This window comes from Phalaenopsis equestris, unplaced genomic scaffold, assembly GCF_001263595.1.
Source record: "Phalaenopsis equestris unplaced genomic scaffold, ASM126359v1 Scaffold000002, whole genome shotgun sequence".
In the NCBI taxonomy this organism is placed as follows: Eukaryota; Viridiplantae; Streptophyta; class Magnoliopsida; order Asparagales; family Orchidaceae; genus Phalaenopsis; species Phalaenopsis equestris.
The window spans coordinates 68,960,411-68,975,729 of NW_018164444.1; the positions used below are offsets into that span (position 1 = coordinate 68,960,411).

Below are 15,319 nucleotides of genomic sequence, written 5' to 3' on the forward strand. Positions count from 1 at the left end.
ATGAAAAATATTTGAAAAGTTTAGGCAGGCACTCAAAAGCTTTAATATTAACATAATTAAATATAATATATATTCTTCACCTATCTTGATTTATAAGTAGTATTTATTTAGTTAAATTAATACATTTTTAATTAATTATTACTAATTTCTAAATTAATTCGGAAATAAAATTTATAAAATTACTTCACCACCCTCAATAATCGACGCTTCTTCTCCAAGCGGAAACCCTCGATGAAAGCATGGCGGACGGGAGGTATTGACGGGATTGCGGCGGTCAAAATCTTATTCTCTCTATCCTTTCCTCTACAAGCTGAAACCATAGAAGAAATACAGGCGAAGAAGTAGCTGCTGGCGAATGCATCGAACGGTAGAAAGGTATTCTTTCTTTTCGTCTAAATCCCTTAATTTCGTAGAGCTACAGGATTTAGTTAATCCTAGGTAGAGGCGCAGACTGCGGTAGAACGGTTCATAAAGTTCCATGAAATTTGATAATTTAAATTTTGTTTAATTAATGATAATTGATATTTTGAAGATAAATTTTAAACTTAATGATGTTCGAATAATGTAGTTAATTGATATTTCATTGTGAAGTTTGCAGAAAGGTCAGTGATAGCAGAGTGATTATTTAGTTTTTTATTGTTAAACGGAAACCCTACATATTAAATAGATGTATGTCAGACGAGACACCTCAAATTTTATGTGAAAAGCCCTCCTAAAGGGAAAAAATTATGAGGTCTAGCCAAGTTAAAATGATTCACTTTGAATGGTGAGTAAACGTGTACACATTTCTCCAGGATTAGTGATGATAGAGTTACAAAGTTGATCATAGTAAATATACAATAATAGTTCATTGATAATAGCCGCGATTTAGCTGCAATGAATATGGTTCTTCGTGTAGCAAATTGTAAGAGCCGTAGTCGATTACTATGGAAGTTATAGTCTGTCGTAAATATTGTAGACGGTTGCAACGCCAGCTTATCATATAAGACGTAGTGGAAGCCTTGTAGCAATTTACTGTGTGAGTTGCAGATGTTTACTTCAAGAGCGTCAATGTCGTAAATATTGTAGACGGTTGCAACGCCAGCTTGTCATATAAGACGTAGTGGAAGCCTTGTAGCAATTTGCTGTGTGAGTTGCAGATGTTTGCTTCAAGAGCGTCAGTTGGCTACAGAAATTGTAGTAGGAAGCTGCAGAAGATTTGAGCCATGCAGATCGTAGTTGGTCACGTAGGCCGTAAAGGTGAGTTGCGATGACGTCAGTAATTTGCAGGAGGTCGGAGTTAGGAGCTGCACGAGTTGTAGATCACATAGATCGTAGTTGGTCACATAAGTCATAGTAATGAGTTACATTACATATGTAGGTCGTAGGGGGCCAGATTCAGGAGTTGCACGAGCTGTAGATCACATAGATCGTAGTTGGTTAAATAGGCCGTAATAATGAGTTGAGACGACGACCGTTCGCTGCAACGACCAGTCGGGAGTTGCATGAGCCGTAAACCACATAGACCGTAATTGGTTACGTAGGCTAGCATGGTGAACTATGTGATGTCTGAAGGCTGCAGAGGCAGGAGTCAGTAGCTGCATGAACTGTGGACCATATAGGACACAGTTGGTTACGTAGGCCGTAGTGGAGACTTGTGATGACGTCTGCAGGCTGCAGGGGGCTAGAGTCGAGAGCTGCACGAGTTGTGAAAGTAGTTGGTTACGTAGGCCGTAGTGGTGAGTTGTGATGACGTCTGTAGGTCGTGGGGGCCAAAGTTGAGAGCTACACGAGTTGTGAACCGCATAAGTTGTAGTTGGTCACATAAGTTGTAGTGGCAAACTGGGATGATGTCCATAGGTCGAAGGGGCCGAGCCGAGAGCCGCATAAGCTGTGGACTATGTGGGTCGTAGTTGGTCACGTAGGTTATAGTGGTGAGCAAGGATGATGTTCGTAAAATGTTGGGGCCAGAGTTAAGTGTTGTATGAGCTGTGAACCATGTGGGCCGTAATCGATCACGTAGACTGTAGTAGTGAGCTGTGATGATGATGTTTGTAGGCCATGAGGGTCATAATTGGTAGCTGCATGAGCTGTGCACCACGTAGGCTATAATGACGAGTTGTGATGACGTCCGTAGGCTGCAGGGCAGGAGTCGGGAGGTGAATAAGTTGCGAACCACGCAAGCCATAGTCACATATTAACATAGCTGCAAATAAATGTAACACACGAGTTATTGTTCATTTACAATTTAAATTAATTTTTCTAATAAATTAAAATCAGCTATGACATTAGAATGCTTATTTTGTTTCTAACAAAAATACCTCTTTTTATTTTAAAGGTTATAAGAAAATATTTTTTTAAACAATCAGGTTAACAGTTATTAGCTAGACTAGATATCTGAATGCCATAATTATTAATATAGAATATTTTTTATTAATATATATTTTGCTGCTATTTTCTAGGTGGCTAAGACAACATTCGCTTTGGAATTAACAAAGCGCCATTGCAATTCCTTATCATAAAACAATCAAAGTTGGTGATATCTTTGCTATCTGCACTACTTATTGTTTTTCTTATACCCTAATTAACTTCTAATAAGAAAGGGCACCTTCAGGAGCATCCATTATTGAAGAGTAGAAAATATTTTGATATATAATATTGAATAAGTATCAAAATACTTAAATTCTATAAATATATCTTTTAATTTGCTTTGACTTTTAAATCTTTTTTATCATTGAGAATGATTTTTTTTGTCCATTTGGCGTTTCTATTAGTCATTTTGGTGTTTCCAGCTCCTTTATATTCATCTAGCCTACTAAAAAATATTTATCCAATTTTATTAGACTTCATAATAAAATAGGTATGTGTATTTAGGAATTTTGGAAAGCGAGTTGGCAGACTCTACTCTTCCAAGAGAAAAGGACAGAGAATGAGGACACTCCACCCAGTTGTTGCAGTCCACTTAATATTCTAGTATATGGTTACACTGTTATTTAGATCATCATAGTTTTGAGTATCTAAAACAATTATATCAGTTTATGTTTACTAACAAAAATACTTCTAATTTCAAATGTGAAACTTGTTAGATAGCTAAAGATCGTGTTCATTATCCACCCCACAAGTACATACTTTTTGCTCTTTTCTCGATTAACCGCCGTGACTTATGGGGATCCTCTCTTACTCCTAGGTACACCAATAAAAGATGGTTTTTTACTTTAATTGATGACTACACTCAGATGATATGAGTCTATATTTTAAAAGATAAATCGGAAGCTGCTATCAATTTTAAAAAACTCCCACACCTTCATTTTGACCAATATCAAAACTCCCATTCAAGTCCTTTGAACTGACAATGATTGAGGTTTTTTTAACTCTATATTAAGAGACTTCTTGATAAGTAAGGGTATCCTTCATCTTAGCTCTTGTACCGACACTCTTCAACAAAATGAGGTAGCCGAGAGAAAAAATTGATATCTCCTCGATGTCACTCGCTCCATCATGTTTCACTCTTAATGTTACAAAACATTTCCAAAATGATGTCATCTTTACCATCGCCTATCTCATCGATAGTGTTCCCTAAACAATTCACAACTTTTGTACCCCTTTAGCCGTCTTAAGATCGCGCTTTTCTAATAATCGATTCTTCAGTTTAGATTCCAAATTTTTTTGGCACACAACTTTTGTTCGGAACACAACCCAAACTCAGAGTAAACTTGATCCTAGGTCCATAAAATATGTTTTTCTAGGATACTTTGCCATCAAAAGAGGTATTAGTGCCTTGTTCACACCACAAATAAGATATATGTGAGTGTTGATGTCTCTTTTTTTAATGTGTTCTATACTTTCCTAACTCAGCCTCCAATGAAGGGGAGCTAGAGCCCTTGGGCACTGTTCCTTACCCTACTATTGTGGATATTCGGCCCACGCAACCTACCATCAAGGAACTCATGGACTTACGGAATTGAATATGAGGAGTAATTTGCTCTAGTTGCTAAATTAAACACCATTTGAGTCCTTTTATTCTTTTCAGTGAAACTGTATTGGCCTTTATTCCGGTTTGATGTCAAGAATGTGCTCCTGAGTGACAATCTGACAAAGGAGGTATACATGGGTCATCCTCCGGGCTTTGAGTCCGCTGATTTCTAGGGAAAAATATGTTGAAGCAATCACCACAGGCATGGTTCGGGAAGTTCATAAAGGTGGTGATTGGCCATGGATTCACTCAGGCTCAATCAGACCACACTCTCTTCTCCCGGCATTTTTCCAGCAACCAGGTAGTTATCCTTATTGCCTATATTGATGATATTATTCTCACAATTAATGATCTATCAAAATTGGAACCTCTGAAAGGTATCCTTGTTGCTTTCTTTGAAATACATTACTTGGGATTTCTTTGGTACTTTTTAGGCATGGAAATTGTTCGGTCATCTTAGGATATTTGTCTGTCTCAGCGAAAATATATGATTGATCTTTTGACAGAGAATAATTTTCTCCTCAAACTAGTGGTTGTCTTGATTGATCCTGATGAAAAACTTCTTAATGTTCTTAATGCAGTCTTTGTAAACAAGAACTCACTACCAACACCTTGTGGAGAAACTCATCTACTTTGTCCGTACATGCTTCGACATTTTCCACACAGTTGGGATATCAGTCAATTCTTGTATGATCCTTATGAGCAACATTTACTAGTTGCTCGTCAGATTCTTCACTATTTAAAAAGGCACCGGACTCAACTTTATTTTTTTCTCATCATACCTCTTATTCTATTGCAGTTTACACGGACGTGGATTGGGCTGGGTCCATCCATGATCGACGATCTACTTTGGGGTACTGCTCATTTGTGCGGGGAAAACTGATCACGTGGAAAGGCAAGAAGCTGTCTGCAGTTGCTCAGAGCAGTGCGGAAGTCAAATTCCGGTCCATGTCCCTAGAAATTTATGAAGCTCCCTGGTTACGCATCATCTCCAGGAACTACGTATGACAGTTTCCGCACCTCGACAATTGTTCTGTGATAACAAAGAAGTCATTAGTATTGCTCATAAATCAATACAATATGATCACACTAAGCATGTTGAGATTTACCAACACTTCATTAAAGAAAAGTTCGAGTCCAGCATGTTGAGATTTACCAACACTTCATTAAAGAAAAGCTCGAGTCCAGAAAAATTTGTGTTCCGTTTGTGTCATCTAGTGGCCAACTGACATATATTCTCATAAAGAACCTTTCTCAGCCACCGTTCCACGATTTCAAATCCAAGTTGAACATACTAACATCTATGCTTCAACTAGAGGAGTAGTATTAAAATATTTATTAATGACTAGTTTTAGTCATTATTAATTTTTATTTATTTTGAGTTATTAGCTTGGATTATTTATTAATTCTTTTCTCTATGCATCAATAAGATTACCCTGGTTCTATCCTAACATTATTTATTATTACTATTATTATTTAAAATTCACTTATTACACAGAGAGCTAATAAATGGTTTAAATGCGGTTTTATTGATTTTGAGAATGCGTATGACCAAGTAACACAAGAATTAACTTAGTGCATGTTAAAGAAAAATTTTATCAATTTTATGTTAAAATTATTTGTGATGTGTATTATGTTACTGACTAACAGTAGTTATGCTGACTATTAAAGAGTATTTTATCTTGACATAATATATTACATTAACTTTGTATCCTGTTGTATTCATTAAGGAGGTGATTGTAAACTTTAAAACGACTAATTATAGTGTATGCGATTTACAATAACTGTTCTAATTGATGAGATCTATGTTGGCCTAAGTTAGGGCAATGAAGGAAATGCTCGGCAGGGCCTTAATACACTAGTGTAATGATTTAGTATATTTTTTAAAGAAAATTTTTTTTTTTTTTTGATTTATCAAATTACCTACTGCCTAAGAAATAATATGTAATTTAGTGGGTGTGAAATTGGTAATTATGATCATATTGTATGATTTCAGCAGTGAAATGATTTGCGTGCCTCTTTTATTGGTTTTGAGAAGGTGTGCGATTGCATATCATGAGACTTATTTGGTGTGCATTAAGAAAAAATTATACTGAAGTTATGCTGAAAAACTTTGACTAGCACTACTATTTATAGAATGAGTAAGAGTAGTTTATCTTAGTAGATTATATTAAGAATCAAATTTAAGTTTGTATCTTTTTGTTTTGTGTTTTAGTGGTGCTTAAATTTTTTTTTTTAAAACAAGGCATCATAGTGTAAGCCATGTACAAATGAATTTATTAATTCGTGAGACCTCTTTTGGTATTAGTGGAAAGTTAGTTCATTAAAAGAATTGCTCATGAGATCAGAGACTTAGTGTCTGTTTGGGGCAGCTTGTGCGTTTCAGGATAAACAGCTTATCCTGAAACGCGGCCCGTGGGTCGACCGCGGGGGTCGACCCTCGACCCACGTTTAGTATAAAAAACTCAAACGCAACAGACAACGTTTTAAAAAAAGCACAAACCAAACGGTTAGATGTCATTTTAAAAAACGTCGCCGCACTTATAAGCTGCCCCAAACAGGCCCTTAGTCTAGTGGTGCAAAGATTGAGCTTGTTTCGGAAAAATACAAAAAAAATGATTGTCTTATCAAATTACCTTTCAAACTAAGAAACTGTTTTACAAAAAATAATAATATGTATTTATAATAAGTGAAATTTGTAATTTTGATTATATATTTTGATGACCCAACATGTTTATGAGTTTATGCACCATCGATCAATTCTACAGAGAAAAGATAATATAGACGATGATATAATTTGAAATTAATACTTGATAGTTAAAGTAGACTATGTGGTAAGAGAATGTAGTGGAGACTTAAAAAGCAACCTTTATAAAATTGCAATTAAAATGGTTGTATTTTAGTAGATGTAAGCGCTAGCAATAAAGAACTCTTTATGAACAAGTTGAGTGGAAATGAGAATGTTAAGATGGTGAGAGGCATAACTAGGAGTGATAGTTGAGAGAAATTTACAGGAAAGGCATCATAGGAGTGGCAATCAATGAAGATAAGGTAGTGAAAATAGATGGTGATTTAAACATTTACGATGGGGAGTAGAGGATTCAGTAATATGAAAAAATATCAATGTGAAAAGTCTTAGCAAGTAAAAGAATAGTAAAAGTAACATGGATAGAATTTGTGTTAAAACGATTTATGCAAAAGAATTCTAAATATCAATTAGCACTAAAAAGGAATGATGGAGAATTAGGATTTAAAAAACTGACTCCGAATAAATGGAGCAAGGCTAACAATAGGTATTAGTTCCTGGAAATAGAACATAAAATGGATGGAAATTGGATAACTATAAACCAACGTAAAAAAAATGGATGCTCATTTCTTAGGGCTTGTTGGGATAAATTTTGTTTTTTATTTTTGTTTTATTTTTTCTTTTGTTTTTAAAAACATGTTTGCTTAATGCATTTTTTATATATTTTTATTTTTTGTTTCTAAAAAAAATTAACACTTAAATTTTTTTTTCGTGTTTTGAGTGTTTTTAAAAACAATAATATTTTAATCAAAATACAAAAGTGATCCCAAACGGCCCCTTAATTTTCACCTGAAGGCCGATTTTGAAAGCCGAATCTTTTCTATTCATTATTTTTTTGCCGGAAAATTATTTCCTGGGCACTAATACACAAGTTTTCTATTTGTAGGAAGGGCTACAAATAGTGACATTTTGGTTGTTTTGTTGAATTATGGTTGATTAAACATAGGTTATGCTGCCATTATAAGATTTTACATCCATAAACCTTGTGTATTCAGTGTGTGGATGCAAAGATGCTTTTATTTTTTTCCCCCAAAAATCTCATTATGATTCACATGGCCTGTCATACACAGTTTTAAGTGATAGTTAATTGGTTCGGGGCATTCACCGACATACCACACAATTCTTATTTAATTACATATCTAAGACCTAAACATTAATATTTACATGCATACCACTCAAATCCATCACATCAAAAATACCTATGTCACTATCTCTTTAAATTTGAAATATATGATTTCATGCATAGGTTTATAACACCAAAGTGTTATATGTGTAAATATGGAACTTTGGGTGTTAGATATGTAAATACTTAAGAATTGTGTGGTATGTATGCAAATTTCCCAATTGTTTAATCCTTTTCATGTTTTCCTATTGGACAGATAGAGTATCAGATGGAGGTTAAGGATTCAATAGATGATATCCCTGTTCAAGATCCACCAGATGAAGAGTTCTCTGCAGCTGACCTGACTTGGACCAAACTTGGGACCTCGGAGCATCATGTTGTTGATGCAGCTCTTGTACCCTATGATCGAGTAGAGGCCTTTATAAGCGGGGAGAGTTCCAACGCAGAGTGTCCCACAAGGTTTCACATCTCAAGAAGTAGAAAAAGAGAGTGGAACGAGCTCAAAGACTACAAAAGTGATGAATATCTGCAACATAGGCTGTGAGTTACTTCTTTTAGTTTCATATTATATGTGTGCTATTTTTTTTTGTTTTTCTTTTCGGGCATGTACTTGTATTCCCCCAATTTTTACGTATTTACATATCCAACAGCTAAAGTTCAATTTTTACATTTATACCACCCAAAACTTTCATATAACATAAAAAATTTTACTATTTTAACTTTTGAAAAGTGAAATAGCCCTTTTTATGCATAGGTAATGTAGCATATATGTAAAAAAAATGAAGCTTAGATGCTAGATATGTAAATAAATAAGAATAGAGTTGTATGCATGTTAGACTTTCTTTTTATGTAAGGCTTATTAATAATTTTCCTTGTAGTTATTGGTGTTCTTTTGGCCCGGAGAATTACGGAGAGGGAGGAACCATATTACCTAGCCGAAAGTACCGGCTCAATACGAGAAACCGTGCTGCCCGACCACAATCGATGCGTGGTTGCACATGTCGTTTTGCAATCAAACGTCTATATGCTCGGCCTTCACTTGCACTCATAATTTATCACGAGAGGCGGCATGTTAATAAGTCTGGGTTCATCTGTCATGGACCCCTCGATAGAGATGCAATTGGCCCAAAAGCCAAAAGAATTCCTTACATCGGTAGTGAAATCCAACAGCAGACAATGTCTTTAATTTATCTCGGTATCCCTGAGGAGAATGTTCTTAAAACGCACCTGGAAGGAATCCGGAGGTATTGTGGTTCGGATGCAAGAGTCAACAATTTTGCATCACAATATGTTCAAAAGTTGGGGATGATTGCGAAAAGATCCACTCATGAATTAGACCTGGATGATCAGGCTAGCATTCGACTGTGGGTTGAAAGGAACAAGAAGTCCGTGTTCTTTTATCAGGATTCTTCAGATACAGAACCTTTTATTTTAGGAATTCAAACGGAATGGCAATTGCAGCAAATGATTCGGTTCGGCCATCATAGCCTTCTTGCATGTGATTCCTCATTTGGCATTCACAAACTCAAGGTATTTTCTTGCTCAAGTTTTTCATACATGTTAACTGTTAAAATTTTTATAGAGAAAAGCGTCAAAATAGTCCCTTGACATTTTTTGGGGGTGATTCTAGTCCTAGAGTCAATAAAGTGTCAATTTAGTCCCTAATTTTTTTTAATATCAGCTCAAATTAGTCCTTGCATGTCAAAATTGTCACCTAACATTTTGTATGGGATTATTCTAATCCTAGAATCTACAAAGTGTCAATTTAGTCCCTAGATTTTTTTTATTATGAGCTCAATCTATCTCCACAGAGGGTTATTTTATCTCTAATTTAAAGGGTCTGGGAACTTATTCAACATTTTTATAGACTCTGGATCAAAATGACTCCATGTAATCAGCCAGGGGGTCTATTTTGGCCCTTTACTCTTTTTTTTTATTTGACAGACTTACTAATTGTTTCTGCTTCTGTATATATTTTCAGTATCCGTTGTATACACTCCTTGCATTCGACTCAAGACAGCATGCTCTTCCTGTCGCATGGGTCATTACTCGAACTATAACAAAGCAGGATGTTTCTAGATGGATGAAAGCGCTTGTAGACAGAATTTATACAGTAGATTCAACTTGGAAGATCATTGGTTTTATACTCGATGACCCAGCCTTCGAGTTCGAACCAATCAGGCAAGTTTTTGTGCTTCTATTTGTATCTGTTTTTCTCATACTGCAGTGCGCGTCTTAACCAGGTTGGCTGTTTCTAGGGATATATTTAGCTGTCCGATGCTCTTCTCCTTGTGGCGTGTTCGTCGTTCTTGGCTTAGGAATGTTGTTAACAAATGCAGTAACATAGAAGTCCAACGGGAGATTTTCAAATCTTTGGGGAAAATTTTTTACAGCATATGGAATGGTGTGGACTATATGATTGCCCTTGAAGAATTACTACAAGATTTTGTTGATCAAACTGCATTTATCAAGTATTTCAAATCATGTTGGGTGCCAAAGATTGGTAGCAATCCATTCCCTCATCAGTTTTATTTGTATTTTCTGTCTTCTTCATCTATATGGAATGTTGGGTGATGGGTGAAACTTGCATTAACTCGGAGTGAAAAAAGCAGTAAATAAAAAAAGTTTGGCGCACGAAAATATGGAAGAGTTTCAGATAGGTTCACTTAAGTAATGGCTGTTCTGTTGCTGTTTCTGTAGGTTGCACTATTGATTGTGAAAATATGTGCCTAATTTCTGAGATACAAACATATGATGGCGCCGTCTTCATAAAGAAAAAAATTATGGGAAACTCAATTACGTAGCACACAATTCTTTTGTATTGGACAGCTGAAATATAATAAAGTAATCAAACAATTTTAATGACATATTCATAATTATTGGACACCTTTCTATGCACCGCATTTTCTTTATAGGGTAAAAATTAAGCCATCTCCTTCATCTGCGCAGAACTAATCTATTACTTTTCTTACTAGAGATGTGGCTTACAACCATGAAGACTGTTCCACTGGCCAGCCAGGAATCATCTGGAGCCATTGAGAGTTATCATGTTAAACTAAAGGTCAAAGTATATGAGGATACACAACTAGACGCTCTCGAACGTTTGGATTGGTTAGTACACAAGCTTACGATGGAGATTCATTCCAGTTACTGGCTCGATCTATATGCCGACGAAAGTGGATCTTTTCCTGTTGTAAAAGACGAGTACATATCTGCAACATCATGGCAGAGGGCATTGCAGATTGCCGATGATTCTGTCACCTTCGATGATAAAGATCACCTCTTTGCGAAGGTCTCCAGCCAGACGGATCGTAATCTCACACACATCGTGTGGAATCCAAGCTCAGAATTCGCATTTTGTGATTGTTCGTGGTCTATGCGAGGGAATCTTTGCAAGCACGTGATAAAGGTCAATATGCTTTGCGAAAGTAAAGAGGATTATCCTCCGTCATTATCGTATGAATCATTTCGGAAACTTCTTGTTGATATTTGGAGAAAACCCGTGGATGATTCGATCGAACTGGACCAATCTCTTGCTTGGGTTACGCTATTGGAGGAGAAGGTTCGAAGGCTTGTGGAACTCACGAGTTCGAGTAATATTGCTGCGGTGAGTAAAAGCTTGCCATTAAAGTGGGTTGGTAAAAAAGGAAGAACATTTGTTGGTAGGCCTGCAGAAGGTACACTTGCTCTTCCTTCTATTTCCAAGAACAGTGTAAAAGGAAAGGTTGTTTCTAAGAAAAAGAATCGAAAACGAAAAAGGATAAAAACACTATTGAATCACCAAGTTACATGTAGCTAGTTTGATACGTTTTATCAGACGATAAATTGTATTCATTTTTGCCTTTCCTTTCTGTAAATTCCTCATAATTGATCATCATCATTTCTAGTAGTAAGTTATTTGCTAGCTTGGTATTCTCTTTTGCTTCTGTTGTACCTCTGCTTTTCTTGTACGTTGTGTTTGAATTATTTAGATATTAACATTACGGCATCTTTTGAAGAATCCTAAAATCCTTATTTTGATTATTTCTACTAACATTTTATGTGGGGTTTTGTATATGTGGGGCGACTCATCAATGATGATATCATCAATTTCATAGATTGTGGTTCTGATTGTATTTGTTGTTGTGAATGAGTTCACCCATGCCAAAGTTTGATGATAAATCCTTAAGTTGTATATTTTTATAGTAATATTTACATACATACCACTCGATTCCTATGTATTTACATATCTAACCCATAAATTTTTACTTATATGCCACCGACCCATGCATGAAAAAGTGTATTTCACTTTTTAAAATTCAAAATATTGATATTTTTTTATGAGAAATGAAAGAGCTGAGTGATATAAATGTAAAAAGTAAACTCTAGATGTTAGATATGTAAATACATAGAATTAGGTGGCATGTATGTAAATGCCCCATTTCTATAATATGCCAAAAGATTTTTAGTACTAAAGAGTAGAATTATTAATATGTCATAGGGACGGCGGCGGCGGCAGCAACAACAACAAAAAACCTTAATCCCACTACGTGGGGTCGGCTACATGAATCCTTTTTCTCCATTGCGTCCTATTTAGTGTCATATTTTCATGTAGTTCTAATAAATTAAGATCAAAGTTCTATTAATATGTCATAAGGCAGTTCTAGATAAAATGCATTAGGCTTAATTCTTCTAATTATTTTGAAGAATTCTTATGCCCTTCCATATAGCTTTTTGTAGTTTGTAGTGAATGATGTTCAAATCAAATCTAAATTAGCACTTATGCCACTTCATTAAGTTCTTATTTTGGTTATTTATTTATTTATTTATTTTATTGCTTATTTCAATTTGCTTTCTTATATCGGTATGTAGCTCATGAAGTCTTTTGCAAAAGCGAATGCAATATGTTAAGCTTGCTAGATCACTTGGACATTTTGTACTGTATCTATGCACAATTTTAAGATGTATTTGTTTTGTTGTTGGCTAATTTGAATGTAGAATGGTGTAGGTCTCAATTATCTATGATTCTTAGTCCTCGTTTTGACTATCAATTTGTAGGTTGAATTTAGATTAAAATTTTAATATTGTCCATAATGTCTTCCAAATTTACGACACAAACTTCATTTCCCATTCAGATATAATGGTGGGAGATAGGTTATGGAACTAACAGTTTTTTTAAGAGAATAAACGGGTTATGTGAGATGCTTCATTTGTTTTGGAGTAAGTGGGAAAGTGTGGCATTTTTTTAGAACCCCTCAACTTTAACAAAAATGTTCTCTTGAAATCTTAGTGTCATGGGGTTAACTAGAATGAAATTTATGGATGTCCTTCTAAACTCTATAAGAACATGTATGGCTATGTATCTATTAGTTTTTCTTTAGCTTTGTATCTTAGCTTATTTTTGAGTATAATAGTAGGATAAGACTCTAAACCTCTTGTTTCAAGGATAGCCAATAAAATTTATTGTCTGCTAGGTTTAGGGTTTTATGTCCCCAACATGGCTAAATGTTCTACTTAAATGCAATTCATGAATCGGATAATTTCTCAATTATGTTCTAGGTTTGGACAATCATGTTCTCTTAAAGCGTTATATAAGGGTTATGGGTTTTTCCTTAAATTCTTGATACATGATTTAAAAATAAATAATCCTAGACAAGTATTTTTTTTCTTTTCAACCCTAAGTTTATATTTTAAGATGCATGAAAAATCTTATAGGTATTCAAACTATTTTGCATGCCTTCGCTTCAATATCTTTTGTGCGTTGTTAAATTTTAAGGCATGATGATCCATGATTAGGGTAAAGTCTTTGTGTAATATTAAGTCTCCAATTCCTCGAAGATGGTATGATAGCTAAGAATTCTTAATCATTGGTGGAGTATTTTCAATAAGCAATGGGATGATTCTATTGTCTAATCATTCTTCTAATTCTTTTTCCTGATAGATCTTATTTTACTTTAAAGGCTTTAGGAAGTTATAGCTGTCTAACTACGTGAAATTCTGAGGAATTTGATTTTTTTAATTAATTAATTAATTATTTATTTATTTGGCTCTGTTTTGGCAAAAGCGTTCGATACATCGAGTGTCTAGGTGAGTTTATCATGTTGCAACATTGTTCTAATTGTGCTGCTATAAAATTGAGATTCCCAATGAACCTTTTGTAAGAAGTTTCTAGTCCATAGAAACTTCTAACCTTAGTGAGACTATTGGGAGTTTTTTTAAGTCTATGATGAATTTTATTTTGGAAGGAAATGATTTGATTCCATCACAATAAACTATGAATTTTAGGAAAGTGATTTTGTTTTTATTGAAAAAATTAAATTTCTGTCAATTTTATTTTCTCTTAGTTTGTTGAAGACAAACTTAATATTTTGTGTATGGCTACTCTCATTTGAATGGTTTGAAGAAAATATGCATCAGTCTCATGAATGTGTTAACTGCATTCAAAAGTCCAAAAGACATGATTAGCTATTCATATAATATATCAATTCTCTTGATTGATTTCTTCCGCTCATCTTAAACTTTGTTCTAGTTTGGTAGTACCCGCTTAGAAAAATTTTGGAAAAAATATTTACCTCTAAAATAAGATTTAGAATCTAGATTTAGGATACTCAAGCCTTATGTTGATCTCTATGATTCTACCATTTATGTGCATTACCTATGAGTTGTCTTTACTAACAGAGAGGCGAGAACAAAACAAAGACTAAGGTGCTTCTTGCGAAAGGTATTAGTAGCTTATCTACTTATTTCATTAATTATGTGCGGTCAATTAGGTTTAGGATATTTGAGCCAAACACTAACATGTTTTTTGTGTTCAAAATATAAACAGACCAAAAAACGAATAGTGATATTTTTTAATGAGCCAAACACGAGTTGAACCTGGGCTCGCTCTTGTTCGGCTCATTTACACCCCTAATTAGCAGTACATCACATTAAATATTGGCTTCATAACTATCAATTTTAATAGGCAAGAAATAGCTAATTGGCACCGGTAGGCTTATGAGTTGAGAGACCACATTCATGGCACCACATTCATGACCTCCACCCAATCTTTAGAGTTTGAATTAGCTACAATATGACATCTCATGACTTCTATGATGTTATCATCTTCTCTATACAACAACAACAACAACAAAGCCTTAATGTGGGGTCGGCTACATAAATCCTTTTCTCTATTTAGTGTCATATTTTCATTTTGTTCTAATAAATTAAGATATTTTTTTTATACAATAAGCTCAAGTCTTCCTAGGTCTACCTCTGCCTTTCTTAACATAGGTCCATCATCTTCTCTATACAAATCATTAAAATTGTTTCATTTTTAGTTGTGTTCTATCCTGGGATGCTTTTCCTCCATGTACGATAGTTGAGCTTTTTGGTGATGTTTTAGGTGTCTTATATCATGAAAATTATGGCATGCAATGTCCTTAAGATTTTGTTGTTGTTATCTACATTTGACTTAATG

At 34.7% G+C, this 15,319-nt stretch overlaps 1 protein-coding gene across 4 annotated transcripts; it reads left to right on the forward strand.

Annotated features, from left to right (window-relative positions):
* The first annotated feature begins 204 nt into the window (after positions 1-204).
* On the forward strand, positions 205-11,791 carry LOC110036997. 4 transcript variants are annotated; one of them, XM_020741562.1, is made up of 8 exons: positions 205-375; positions 4,534-4,639; positions 4,752-4,954; positions 8,138-8,421; positions 8,760-9,411; positions 9,863-10,062; positions 10,140-10,384; positions 10,857-11,791. In XM_020741562.1, exons 3-8 carry the CDS (start codon positions 4,901-4,903, stop codon positions 11,678-11,680), a joined length of 2,259 nt encoding a protein of 752 aa, XP_020597221.1. In that variant the 5' UTR covers positions 205-375; positions 4,534-4,639; positions 4,752-4,900; the 3' UTR covers positions 11,681-11,791. The 4 variants fall into 4 exon arrangements, with proteins under 4 accessions (XP_020597221.1, XP_020597235.1, XP_020597243.1 ...); XM_020741570.1 differs by lacking the exon at positions 205-375 and adding an exon at positions 4,037-4,253; XM_020741576.1 differs by lacking the exon at positions 4,534-4,639.
* The last annotated feature ends 3,528 nt before the right edge of the window (positions 11,792-15,319 follow it).

Excerpts from the sequence above, each read along its gene's own strand:
- LOC110036997 (XM_020741562.1), top strand. The coding sequence starts at position 4,901 with ATGTCCCTAGAAATTTATGAAGCTCCCTGGTTACGCATCATCTCCAGG. Across the intron at positions 4,955-8,137 it reads GCATCATCTCCAGGAACTAC|ATAGAGTATCAGATGGAGGT; the intron begins GTATGACAGTTT and ends CCTATTGGACAG. Across the intron at positions 10,063-10,139 it reads TTCGAGTTCGAACCAATCAG|GGATATATTTAGCTGTCCGA; the intron begins GCAAGTTTTTGT and ends GGCTGTTTCTAG.